Below are 14,219 nucleotides of genomic sequence, written 5' to 3'. Positions count from 1 at the left end.
GTTTGATTCTGAGTAGCACCAGTGAAACATTTGGCCAGACTATTGTGAAAGGACTAAGTTGAATAGAAGTGCTTGACTGACAGCGGGCATTGGGAGGTGCCGATCCACATCTGATGAGCCTTTCAGACTAGCACAAGGGCGATGGCTTCTACGTTTAAAGTACTGAGCTGTGCATTGATATGTGACTTCCTTATGTGAGTCTAAACACCACCCTTGTTGCTGTATTTTTTCACAATAAGAATAATGGGATTCCCTCCACATGGCAGGGGAGAAATAAAGGCCCTGGAGACTGGGGAAGTGGCGTGTTTGAGGGAATTACTTGTTAGCTAGTGTGGTGAACAGAAGTTCTCATTTTGACTGATTCCATGTGCCTTATAGTGGAAGTGTGTTGGGCTTTGGCAGCTGTTTCTCAAAGCAATTCACCCTGAACTGATTGCCTCAGTAGTGTCCCCCCAGAGCTCCCCTTGTTACAAGGTCTGACCCAGGGAAGGCAACGGGAGACGGGTCTTTGGTTACATTTAGGGAAGGGCTGGGTCACATGCCAGTGAGCAAACAGGGAGGTATCACAGCTGTGCTTTCCATGCAGTGAATACATGGTCAGAGGAGCCTGCCAGGCTGTCAGAAAAGTAATCTGGATTTCTCCTCTGGGAGTGCCATGGTATGTGCCTGCACCAGAACTCCTCCAGCAGCAAAACAGAGTACACAAGGCAGGGGAAAGGGAAGAGTTTGGTTTATGGTCAATTAGAATAGAACCCATTTCGAATCAGTGGACCGACAAAGGAGTCTCAGCCAGGGTGAGCACAATGGGCCAAACTCCTCTGAGCAGATATGAAATGGAGCTAAGCATGAGACATGGCCCACAAACACACTCACACTGGTTTAACTAATGGTGCAATTTTACATCACTTAAACTGGTGCAAACGAATTAAAACTTGGCTACCACACCTGGCTAATGTCAATACATTTACATAAACTACAGCAACATAACCAGTTCTTTACTGAGTATGAGTTATCCACAAAACTTCCATACAAGCATTTCACTCTAAAGGTAGGCCACCTTGTGAATGGGACTCATGCCAGAAAGACCCACCATGTGGCTGTATGAGCCACCTTCTAGTGAGAAATGGAAGAAGAGTCCTCAGTCAGAGGAGGGAAACGAAGAGGGACATGTACTTTCTATAGCAACTCTGCCTCCAGGCAAATTAATTGTGTGTGGATCAAACACGGAGACAGCTGCACAACTTCCCCTTTTTGGCTGGGCCTGCTCCACTCACTGCTTGTCCTGTTCCACACACTCTCATAAATCTGTGAAGATGATCTCAGGACTATACTTACATCTCTGTCTGGTCAGGTATTTTTATAGCTCACACACTGGGACCCTCTTCCTTGGCACGGACCCAGAGATTAGTAAGCAAGGGAAGGTATAAATTGGTGGCTGGGGGCCTGCCAGGGGTGCCTTGAACTAACTGTCTACACTGGAAACAGGTGCACTAAGGAAAGCAGGGACACTGTTCCACCCCAGCAGGGTTAGTGAGTTAATTACACTTCTTCACCCATAAGTCAGGTAGGTCTACACTTTGCCCAGGAGAGAGCATTATTTACTTTTTGTTCTTTGGTCACCTTGGGCCTGCCCCAAAGCCTAATGAAATTAACCAGAGTCCTTCCATTGACTTCAATGGGCTTTGGATTAGGCCTCTAGTTAAGTCCCTTTTGTTTCTTGTCAATTTCCCTTCTGTGCTAGTTTTGTTCCTAGTCAATTTTACACTTGCATCTTGTCAGCTCCTCTTCCTCAGTCTCATGGCTGGCCTAGCACATCACTGCCACTTTCTGATTCCAAACACTGAAACCGAAAAAAAAAAAAAAAAAAAAAAAAAAAGAAGAAAGTCAACCAAACTTCCTGTTTTTCCTGGGACTCTTTTTTTTGTTGGTTGGTTGGTTGGTTGGGTTTGATTAATGGAAGTTGTGTAGATGGCATTAAGTGTGTAGATAATCTACATTTCATAATCAAGAAAGATGAGCAGGGTATATTTTAAACCAAGGCCTTATCTACACAGGAAAGCTTCTGAGTTGTAAACTGTGTGACTTTAAACCAATAGAATTATCCTGTTATTACATCTTGTGTGGACTTCTTTATTCCACTAACAATACCAGGCTAATTATGACTACGTTTTCACTGTGGAGCTAACCCAGGGGTTTGGCACCTGAGTGCGTGGACCAGAGTCAGCCTCATCCAGGTGCAGGCAGTCACACTGCTAAGTCCTAGCCATGTCACTGTGTGCTGCTTGGTGCTGCACTTCCTGAGGTGTGTTGCTCGGACTTCTGAGGTCACACACATTCCCAGAGTTCTTTGTGATCCTCTGTAATTCTTCCCTGGGGAATTGTGGGAGAACTTCTTTGTTCTTCTGGGCATGGGAAGACACCGAACGACTCTCAGCAATCAAGTGCTTTAGTCTGCCATCTTCACTGTGAAATAGGTGGGTTATCAGTCTTATGGGAGGAGGTTAGAACACCACCCAGGTTAGCACCTGGGCCAACTCTGCAGTGAAGAGATACCCTATACATCAGTGCTTCTCAATCATTTTTCATTGGTGGGCCCCTAAAACACTTTGAATGGAGACACAGACCCCTTTGGAAATCTATTGTATGTGTGGATAGAGCTGAATTCTGTTCAGGCAGTTTTCAGTCTAAGTATTTTGCCGATCCCTTAAACATACTCCGTGGACCCAGTTGAGGACCATTGCTATAGGTATAACACTATACACACGTAACTAGTAAAACCATTATTTTGTACAAAAGGGCATTGAGAAACTTTATTCATGCCAAACCAAAGGTGTAGACTATCTAGAAGGGCCCCCAGAAGCCAAGCAGCCCACATAATGACCTGTGAACTGCTACTCACGAAGCCCAGGTGTATGGAAACCAAACTACCCGGGTATGTTGTGGATGTTGGAAATAAAGCTGGTTGGGAAGAGAAAGGAAACCTTAGAAGAGATTCTTACTAGTGGAATGACAAATTATTTTTCCAGAGACTTTTAAGCAAAGCTTGTGCCAGCTCAGCATCTCATCTGGTCTCACTACGGAAGCTCTAGGATTTTTCCTCCTAACTCACATGCTTTGTCTTCACTAGAGTTTTCCCACCCCTTTGCATCAGCTGATTGGCAGTTAACTCAAGACAGTTACCACTTGTACTGCAGAACGATCCTGTAAGATCCAGTCCCTTCGTAGCACATACCCTTATACCCTTGCATCTGCTTTTCACAGCCCCAGACAGAAATTTACTTCCTCTGCTGCAGGCTGATGCCACTCTTTATTCCTGGCCTTAGGAAGCTACTAGCTCTATCCTGCTGTCCTGAGAGAGAAAAGGGCACTGTGCTCGCCCGCTGAGAACAGCCCAAACATCAAAAATATTCATATCACGGTTGGAAGTAGACAGAAGGTTGTCACCAGGAAGTGGAGCGAGCAGACTTCATATCCAGCTTGTGCTCAAAGAATTCCCCATTTAAAGGCCATATAATGAGGCTGTGTAACAAATCCTGGACACATATACACAGGTACCAAGGCCATCATTGGGGACTGAACCTGGGACCTTCAGCACCAAACCATAGGCCTCTCCCACTTGAAGAGAACTTAATGGTGGTTGTGGGTTGCCCCCAAAGTCCAATATGATCACATTCATTAAGCTACTGTGTTCTACTTAACCAAAACTTGCATCAGCAATATGCCAGTTCCACGTTGCCCCTTAATGGATCTCCCTGAAAAGGCCTCTTTTAAACCTAATTTTGAGCCTCCTCCACTTCTTTTTGTAACTCTGGTTACTTTTTAAAAATGAATTGCTTCTGAGCTGCTGAATTGTTCTGGGCCATCTCTGGGAGCGCAAGGTCTCACATGGACCATCAAGCACTACAGGAGAGATGGGTTTGCACAGAGTTCACTTCTTACCGTACATCTTGCCTTCGTCCGAAAGGATGATTTTCCGCCGCCCGCATGGTGGGTAGATGGCTAACGCTTCCTGGAAGCTCTGCTCAATGTCCGGACTCCACACGCCCTCGGCATCATTGTCGATGGGCTTATCCAAGGCCTCGCTGCCCCCTGAGTCGTTGCTCCCCTCAGGGGAGGTGGGAGAGCTCCACTCGTTGGAGGTAATGGTGCCAGCTAGGAACTCCAAAGCGCCACTTGGAGAAGCAGCCACAGAACCTTCAATGACAAGCACACTGTCTCAGTTACTGAGGCCTCCCACTGGGAATACTACAGGGAAGTCAAAACCAGTTCAGGGTTGATAGCTTTCCAGGTCCTTGACTGAACAGAGGCCCCTGGCTTTCACAAGAGCAGTTAGTCAAGACCTTTACATACAGAGCAACAACCCCAACCACCTGGAAGATTTCCTCATCTTAGCTGTCAGGAGTCACACAACTCATTACTGCCGCAAGTGAGAGCCTTTACCTCTCTAGGTGCTTCTGCCTGGAACAGCCTCCCTGTATCTCTTTGGTAGTTAATGCTCCATCTATTATCAATTCTCATCTGAAAACCTGTCTCCTCTCCCTTGCCTTTCCTCTTAATTTCCTTCTCCCTGTGCTGTCATTAACTTTGTAGCTGTGTTATTTAACTCTCCAAAGCATGCAGGATTCAGTCTGTGTGAAAGACATGACAAAATAAAGCTGTGATGAATTATCTAGTCACCACTCCAGCCTAAGGAATTATCTTAGCTATAGTTTCACAGGGGCTGCAGTTAGCAACTGGTGTCATTTTTAACACTGGCATTTCTGCTTCCCTGGGATCATGTGCAATTGTTAAAGCAATACCTCAAAGCCAGGCCATCCAATGGAACAGCCACATCCCAGCAGGAGGAAAGCAGCATGGGCACGGGAGTTGCCTGGATCCGAACCCTGAGGCTCTGCACTCCCCTCCCCAGCACCCAACCTGTGGTGGGATGGGAGGTGGCAAGTCCTAAGCTGCGCAACCTGGAGCCAGATCCAACCCACAGGCTCTGTGGGGAGGCAGAGGAGTGCGGGAACCGGCTCTGAGCAGTGAAAAGGGGAAGGGAAGGAGGAGTGGTGGCGGCAGCAGCAGCAGCAACAGTACTGCCTGGAGGCTTTATCCTGTCACTCTGATTGGCCAGAACTCCAGCCAATCAGAACAGTGGAGGGTGGTGGCTGGAGCAGTGAAGGGAGGGCACAGAGCCATGTGTGTTGGGGGTACTATGCAGGTAAGCTGCATCCCCTCCCACCCATACCCACTTCCCACCACCTCCTGCCCCATCCTCCATTCCCACCTTGTTCCTGAACCCTCCCTCCCAGAAACCTCGCCCCGAGACTGACTCCTCCCTTGCAAACCCTGCACCGCAAAACCTCCTGCACCCTTCCTCCTGCCCAGACCCCGCACCCCAAGCCCACTTCCTGGCAGCCCCCTCCCACGCTGAATCTCTCATTTTTGGCCCCACCACAGAGCCTAGAGGGGCCCACAAAATGTACTAGCCCTGGCCCTCCTAGGCTCTGGGACTTGTGTGCAAAGGGAATGAGGAGCGTTTCTCCTTTTTTAGTTTTTCAGGTGGGGATGTCAGTAAAGTTTTTTTTTTCCTTTTTCTTTTTTCCTTTTCACTTGTGTGGCTCCCGACTGATTTATCTCTGGGTCTGTGGTCCCCAAACCAGTGCCTCACTCCTGGGCTAGTTGATAAGACACTAGACTGTTGAGTTATAAGACCGAGGCTTTGTTCTTGGCTCTGCCACTGATCAGCTGAGTGACCTTGAGCAATTCACTTCACCTCCTGTGTTTCAGTTTCCTGTTTTGTCTATTTCCATTGTAAGGTTCTTTGAGGCAGGGGCTTGTCCTTCACTGTGTTTGTGCGGTTCAGGGCACTATAATAATACAAGTGATTCACAGGAATCCACGCTTTATAAGTCCCCGTGGCAGAGAGGGAAGATTGCTAGGTAGAGATACTTCGGCACCCTGCCAGCTGGTCCATCCAACAAATCTTTTCTATAGACTCACCTCACCTGATAGGTGGTTCTGAAGCCATAGTTTGGGAACCTCTAGCTAGCTAATCTGTCCTGTGAAAAAGAACAATCTCACTTTACCTCTCCCCTTAGTCAAGCAGCAGGAGAAAGAATCACTGCTCAGCTGGGTTGGTCTCTGCTGTGTGCAAAGAAATGTCCAGGCTCAGCCCACACTGGCTAAATCTACACCAGTGTTTCTCAACCGGGGTACATGTACCCTTGGGGAGACACTAGGTCAGCCAGGGAGCACATCGATTCATCTAGATACTTGTCTAGTTTTACGATAAGCTACACAAAAACACTAGTAAAATCAGTACAATCTAAAAGTTCATTCAGGCAATGACTTGTTTCTAAGGCTTCACATGCTTTATGCTGAAATGTAAGTACAATATTTCTGTTCCAATTCATTTATTTGATGATAAGATGGTAGAAAGTCAGAGAGTTTTCAAGTAGTAGTCTCCTGTGATATTTTTGCATGGTTTTGTAGGTAAGCCATTTTTAAGCGAGGTGTAACTCGGTGGTATGCAAAACAACGCTGACTCCTGAGAAGGGTCCAGTAATCTGGAAAGGTTGAATGGCCCTTGTTTCAAGACCTCAGATTACCTTAGGACACTGTATCTCAACCAGTGGCATGGGTACCCTTCGGGGTATCCGAGAAGTCTGGGGGTGCTTATTTTTGGGTTTGAAAAAGGGGTGCTTTATAAAAAAGGGTTGAGAAACATTGCCCTACACTTTAAAACAGCAGCATTTTAAAGTGAATCTGTGGCCATGGTACCAGCTTTGGCAGAAAGGTCTCCCCACACTGTATGTAAACCACCTGAATGAGAGACATACCTTCGCTTTACTCTGGCCCTTTACAGCATTGTAACTTGCTACAGTGGGTTGGGGGGGTGTTTTTTTCATGCCCTGAGCAAGGAAGTTGCAGCCCATTGAAATGGCAGCATAGCCACGGCCATGAACAGGGAAGAGGAAAGGGCTTAGACAGGGTAAGAAGGGAGATGGCCCAGAGCAGAGACAAAATGATAGTGAAAAAGGAATAAACTGAGTAAGGAGACTACAGTAAACCCTCGAAATATGCGGCTTCAAGTTGCACGTAACTCACTTTAATGCAAATTAAACACAAGTTCTAGCTGCTCTGCGGTTGTCTTGAGGCTGCTCTGCGGCTGTTGCACAAACGCAACCCCCGCGAAACTTGAGGGTTTAGTGTACAGCTGGAAGCAGAGGAGGGAAAGTGACAGTGGAAAAAAAACAGAAAAAGACATGAAGATTGAGCCGAGGAAGCAAAGAGAGCAAAAGATAGCCAGCAGTAAGGTGGAAGGAAGGGGAAAGGAAGAGCGACAAACATAGACAAGAGAGAACAAGAGAACTATAAAGAGTCACGTAAGCTGTGTCTTGTCTGACACAGACTGCAAACACTCTGGGGCAAAGGCTATCTCTGCTCTGTGACTTGTCTATAGAGGGGCCTCACACAATAAGGCTCTTGTCTCAGTGAAGCCAAGTAGCTGCCACCAGAATACAAAACTCGTCAGTAATGGAGGGATAAAGGAAAAAAATACAGACTGAACGAGAAGAAAAATGACCAACAAGGAAAAGCGGATTGGGAAGAAGCTGAGTAAAAACGAAGGATGAAAATGTGTGGCAGGGTGAGGGGAAGATATGAAGATTAGAAGCAAAGCTGAAGGGGCTAATGAGGCATGGGAAATAAGAGAGAAAGTGCAGAGAAAGAGCCCCAAAGAAGACTAGTGCTCCTAACCAGCAATCACCTCGCTCCACAGACTTACATATGTTGTTCTGTTTGCGAGGCCTGTGGTGGGAAGAAGGAGCTTTCCCAGTTTTGCCAACCCTAAGTATTCAAAATTCAGGAGTAAGGCCACCAAAATGCTAGGATTGGCTTAAAAATCATTAGTTTTATGCTCTGTTATTTGCTTTTTGGTTTTGGAGTCTTTCAGATTTGTTTTTAAGCTTGTCTCCACACTGAGGGCTAGAATCTTATTTTAAAAAAAAGAAACCTGAGATTCTCATGAACTCTCACAATTCCAGGAGATGAAGCTTTAAGGGAAAAACACAAAAATTGGAAGATTCACAATAAAAATCATGAGAGCTGACAGTATTGGTTTCCACAAAACTTTGTGACATTCACACCCATTTTACATCTTAAATATTCACCAAAACTGACTCAAAAGCTTTTGAAACAAAAAATGGTATAACATAATAATAAAAGAATAACAACAATGTAATATACATAAAATGACTAATCTATTGGTTGCCTGGAGACTGAAAGATACCAAGCTGAAGAGTGGAGGGAGGAGGGGGGACCACAGATTTGTTCTAAATTAGAACTCTATTCAGGGGGATTGCTTTGTTTCCCATAAGAGACCGGCTGCTAACCATGTGCTCCCATCCCCACAGAAAAAATGGGAAGGAAGATAAAGGCGCTGGGGCGACTGAAACTCTGCCCTTGACAACAACATGACACCCAAACTGTAGTGAGAACTGAACCAAAACAGAGACCAGGCCTTTAAGGGAATGAAAAATGGGTGACTAATAGCTGCCCCGGTGCCAGATGTCAATCACCAGTGGACTATTACATTGGCAGGTGCTCTGCAGAAGCTTATTCAGATATCGAAGAGATTCTTCCAGTGGGGAATGAGAGAGTCCTTTGAATCAAGTCGCCTCATGGGAGAGTCAGGAGTAGCAAAAGAAAAAAAAAACCACATGCTTTAGCACCTCTTTTCTCTCATATAAAAGCCGTCTTACTCCCTGGAGCCTGGACTAGGACCCTGTCTGTCTACACTAAGGTTTTTAACATGGAAAAATCCAAGTGGGCACAATATAAATTGAGGTTTTAACACACCTTCATCCCTATAGACTGATGCTGACCGTTTTAACGCATTAGACTACAAATTGCCTCATGCAGACTCTTAAAGCAGCACTCTGCCAGCAGTAGTGCAGAAGGAAGAGCAGTAATACCATACCCATGTTGCCCTTACTTCTGTACTACTGCTTTCAGAGCTGGCTGGCCAGACTAAACGCCCAGCTCTGCAGGCAGCTGCACAGAAGTAAGCATGTGAACACTATACCATGCCATCCTTACTTTTGTGCAGCTGCTGGCGTAGCTCTGCCTTCAGAGCTAGACTCCTGGCCAACAGCCACTGCTCTCCAGCTGCCCAGCTCTGAAGGCAATGCTGCTGCCAGTAGCTGTGCAGATGTAAGGGTAGCAGTATTGCAACCCTCAGATAGTAACCTTGTGATCCCTCCCCTCCCCCACAACTCCTTTTGAGTCAGGACCCCTACAGTTCAAACACAGTGAAATTTCAGGCTTAAATATCTGACATAATGAAATTTACCATTTAAAAAAATCCTACAGCTGTGAAATTGACAAACCAGAGCGTGACTTTGGTAGGACTCTAGTTATAAGCTCTCACTTGACTGGCACAGAGGAAGGCATCTTCAATAGTGGGATGAATCACAACACCCCCTTGGCCAAGTACCACCCACCATGAAGCCAGGCAGCCCCTGTTTAATTAGGTGCTGACCTGCCACAGTTTGTCCACCTCATTGGTTGCGCAGGCCTAGACCAGAAGTTGAAAGGCAGATGGGACCATGCACCTGGCAAAAATCAGTAACCACGAATTGTCTGGCCTGGAAGCTGGAATGTCAGGACTATTTGCCCAGGACTAGCAGATGATCATGACTTTCAATACACAAGCAGGATATGGAAGTGGGCCTTGATAGGCCATGAGTTGAACAAACTCAATATTGTCCTTGCAGCATGTCAGGAAACAAGACTTGCAGGTGCCGATTCTGTCCGGGAGGACAATTATACCTTCTTTTGGCAAGATAGAAGCACTGAAGATTATCTGCATGGTATCAGTTTCACAGTCAGCAACAAGTGGGCACAGTTCCGAGAAAGAGTGGGAAGTCAGAGCGTATCATCTCACTTAAACTTCAGAAAACAATTGGCTCTGAACATGCACCAACACTCAAATCTAGCCCCAAGGAGGATACATTTTCTGACTCTGCATCAAATCATCAAAAGAACACCATCCACTGGGCAACTTTTCCTCCTTGGTGACTCCAGTGCAAGAATGGGTGCAGGTAACAACTCATGATTACACTGTCCTAAGACATTTTAGCATCGGCAAGATGAATGAGAACGGCCAATAAATTCTTGAATTCTCCATCCAAAACCAAATATACATTACAAATTCACATTTTACAGGAAAAGCTTGCCACAAAGTGTCTTGGTGACGCTGATTATCATACCACTGACAACAATCAAACCTTGTTATTGTCAGGAAGAAAGACCTATACTTATTGCAGGGCACTCCCATATTCCACGGTACTGAGTATGATACAGACCACTTCTTGACTACTAGCAAAATGAAGATCACAGCAAAGAAACTACACAGAGCAAAACGTAGGAGTAAACCAAAAATCAATACTATTAACACTGAAAACCAGAGAAAATGCCAGGAATGTGTGAAGGCTTTTGAACTTTCACAGAAAGGACAGTGAATGTACAAACATGAAAGCGTTATGCACTCACAGGAAAACAAGAGAGGATATGTCTTTTTTTACATCAATCCTCCTTTTCTTATGAATAAATAGAAAAAAAAAGTTTGATTAATTTTTTTAGGGAAAAAAGTTTATCCACCTTGTATCTAAAATATATTTAGAAATGTTAAGTCTGATTTAGCGCTTGCTAAGAAACAATGAATTGTTGCGATTTCTCTTTTATCATATGATAAAAATATAGCAGAGATTCCTGAAACTGACAGGCGGAATTTATCTTCCTCAAGATCCACTCAGTTCAAGTCTATGAGATGATCACGGGCAAACTCAATCATGTGAAGGATGGATAATGCATGAAGAAGAATGCAGTGTGCACACTAAAATACACAAATGTATGTATATACAGATCAAAAGCAGAAAAAACACACAATACTTAAGAAAATGAAGAAAAACAGGAGTGAAGGCAGTGTACAACTGATCAAACAAATTTTAACAGAATGAGAAAAATCAGTTTTGTTGCAATTAAAACAAATTGCAGGAAAATGTTCATTTTACTGCAATTTTTGACAGGAAAAAGTGTAAATTAATTGTTCTGACTTTCTTGTTTCCTCTGGACTGTGTCAAAATGTTTCATTTAGATAAGGTAAAAATGTTCCATTTCAACTTTATCATTTCAACACATTTTGGTTTTTATATTACATTATTTTATTTATATATTATATTAGAAATGTTACATATATTTAACCTATACTATTATGTGACATTCTGTACCTTGGAGGAGCCCCTCTAACCTCCATATTCATTGGAACGTACTGTGATGTTGCATATAAAGTGTGCAATATGAAGTATCGGTGGAAAGGTTACGATTGGCTGAAAGTCATTTTTTTATTACATCTATCTTTACTGCATATGAAATTATGAGATTGTGTTGTATGGCTGTTACTACAACGTGCTGTAAGTTGGGGAATCAGCCAGATGTTAGCTCCCCAGAGACAACAGCAAGGAGAATAGCCAATGCCCAAGAAGGGTGTGAAACAACTACCAATTCAATAGTCATTGTTCAGGAAGGGAGCTACAATTCAACAACTCACCTGCATAAGGCTACACCAGGGGAATTGCTTAGCCTTGCCTGTGGACTCTGTAGTGCTCACCAAACATACTTGGACTTGCATTCTCCAAGCACATTGGACTGAAGATATTAGAGAGACCACAGAGGCCCCATACTTGGCCTTTCTCCTGCCCCTATCTATGCTGCAAGTGACAAGGACCTGAGCAGACTAAAGACTCCATTAGAGCAGACTGGCCCAGGTTTCAAGGATGAATTCTGTGTACTATGAGCTGCAATATCCAGTGGGGTGGGAAACACTGCTTGATCTAGTTGTTGTCCAGTTGTATCCAGGCAGAGTTCCTTTGAGCAGTGATTCTTAAACTACATTTCACAGCATACTGGTGTTCCATGAACAACTCACAGGTGTGCTGCAAGAGTCTGACACTTTTTTGATCACATACACTGATGGTATATACGTTCTGCTATTAAAAGCAGATACGACACTACTCCTTCACTGCTATGACACCTGATTACCTCTCTTTATTTTTTTTTGGTCTGACAACAATTTTTTTTGAAGAAAACGTTCATAGTGTTCTGAATAAAAAATATTATTGTTTGGTGTTCCGTGGTTCAAAAAAGTTTTGAAAAAACTGCCTTTGAGCACCATCCAATCTCAAGAAGTGCATCCTACCCACAAGAGCTCATTACCTAATTAATAAAATTGTTAGTTTTTAAGGCATTACGGGACTGCTTGCTTTTGTTTGTTTGACTGGTTCCCTAGATTGTCTTAGAGCAATAGGTGCTATCCAGGATTCTCTTTTCACTGTCCCCTTTGGGTGTCCTCATTTTGAGCCACTGACCTTTACTCTGTTTCCTGTTTTCTCATTCGCTGTCCCACCTCACAAGTTGACCCTTGCTTCTAAAGACCTTCCCCTCCTTTGTTGGAGAGAGGTGACTGCATGTGTTTTAAGGGTCCCACCCATGTTTGCAGAGATCCAACAGGCTGGCACCTCACACTACCACCACCTTCACTGCTGCCACACTCAGTGCTGCTCAGTTGCTATTTGTTCCCTTCTCACTTGATGCCTACGTTTTTCTTTGATGCAGCTTGTCCCTACTGCCTCATGTTAATGACCAGCTCTGTGGGCACTCAGAACTAACAGGACAATACCATTATAGATCCAGGAGCTTCCATTCAGTCATTCTCCTGAGCACTGGTAATTTCAGTGCTTGCTCTCTGCCTCCTCACACTTGGCATCTCATTAAGATTCAGAGTTCCTGCAGGGACAAACAGCTGCCCAGGGCCCTTCAGCAGAGGCCTCATTGACACTGGGGGCATCCATAATCTGACACATCTGCTTCCTAATATCTGTTCTCCAAGTTATTACTGTGGGTAGCAGCTTCCTCGGAAATGTTTGTGACAGCTGCTCCACTCAACACAACATCAGACTTTCCTGAGGTTGTGAAGAATTGCAACCAGCTGTCTGCAGTTGTTCAGCTTTCTTAGAGCTGCTTTGTGTAATCGCTCTCCTGGCCAGGAAACCAGTATCAGGCACAATATGATAGGCACAAACCCCTTGCTACATGCCTTCTGGACACCAGTGCAGGAGCAAGAGGCAGTGTTCTCTGGCAGATAGGGCACTGGCCTAGAAGTCAGGTGACAAAGGTTCTAGTTCTGATTCTGGTAGCAACTTAGAGAGGTACAGAGATGCCCCAGTTTCGCATCTCACCCTCTGTATGCCTTAAGTATTTGGATTGCAAACTCTTCAGAGGAGGGACTGTCACTTGCTAGGTAGGTGTCTGTACAGTGCCCAGGACAATGGTACATTAATCATGGATGGGTCCTCTTGTTATTACTGTAATAAAATAATAGTGAAAAATCCCTGGGAGAACTCTCAAGGTACCTTGAGCATGAAATGCCATTCTTCCCAAGGATTTTATCTACTGTATCCAGGTCTGTTGGGTAACAAATACCATCCAACCAGGCATCTACAAAAAACTTGCAAAGGCAGCATCAGTGCCAAGTAACATCCCACAGCGTAAAGATCTCAGGCAGAGAAGATGGCACTCCACAGCTGCTTCATACTCAGAGAGAGGCTCTGCCTGAGAATCATAGGGAACTTGGAAGCAGTAACAACTAATTACTTGATATCAGCAAAGCAAGCAGCGTGTTCATAAAGTGCAGGAATACAAGAGCTTCTGATCCGAAGAAGGCATATGTTGGGGAATTAAGACATCTAACTAGTAAGGTGCAGAGGGAAAGAGCACTGAAACTCACCAGAGTGGAAGGAGGCTTGGAAACCCGAAGAGACACTCTAATTATGGCTGAATTACTCTGAAAAAGAAGAATGTATGCAATAAATGAAATGTCTCTTTAGGAGGGGATGCACACAAATTAGAATAAAAACTACAGGAAATGGAGAAGGCAAATTTACAAGAATATGTGGGGTTAGCTTAGGTTTGCTGGGGAAAAGAACAGGGCAGCAAACATCAACATGAGTCAATGAGCTCTCTGGGGTAAGGACTTGCTGAAATCAGTGAGAGGGTGTTGGCACTGACTTCAGTTTCACCCTGGGAATTTTTCTTTGGGAGCTAGATCAGCATCTAAGTTTATATTCTTTGGTTAGATTTCAAGTCCTTGCACAAGTTTGCCTCAGCCTTCATCT

At 44.6% G+C, this 14,219-nt stretch overlaps 1 protein-coding gene across 4 annotated transcripts in view; it reads right to left on the bottom strand.

Annotated features, from left to right (window-relative positions):
• The window catches only part of TEAD4 (TEA domain transcription factor 4), a 72,726-nt gene that overhangs the window by 48,634 nt on the left and 9,873 nt on the right, over positions 1-14,219 (bottom strand). For 3 of the 4 annotated variants that reach the window (XM_075002753.1, XM_075002745.1, XM_075002772.1), the window contains one exon: positions 3,940-4,194. In XM_075002753.1, coding sequence (XP_074858854.1) covers positions 3,940-4,194 — 255 coding nt within the window. Of the gene's footprint in view, positions 1-3,939; positions 4,195-13,831; positions 13,889-14,219 lie in introns of all 4 variants that reach the window. The other variant, XM_075002763.1, reaches the window with a different exon arrangement.

The sequence above is a fragment of the Carettochelys insculpta genome, chromosome 1 (assembly GCF_033958435.1).
Source record: "Carettochelys insculpta isolate YL-2023 chromosome 1, ASM3395843v1, whole genome shotgun sequence".
Lineage (NCBI taxonomy): Eukaryota > Metazoa > Chordata > Testudines > Carettochelyidae > Carettochelys > Carettochelys insculpta.
This window is presented reverse-complemented; position numbering and strand designations above follow the sequence as displayed.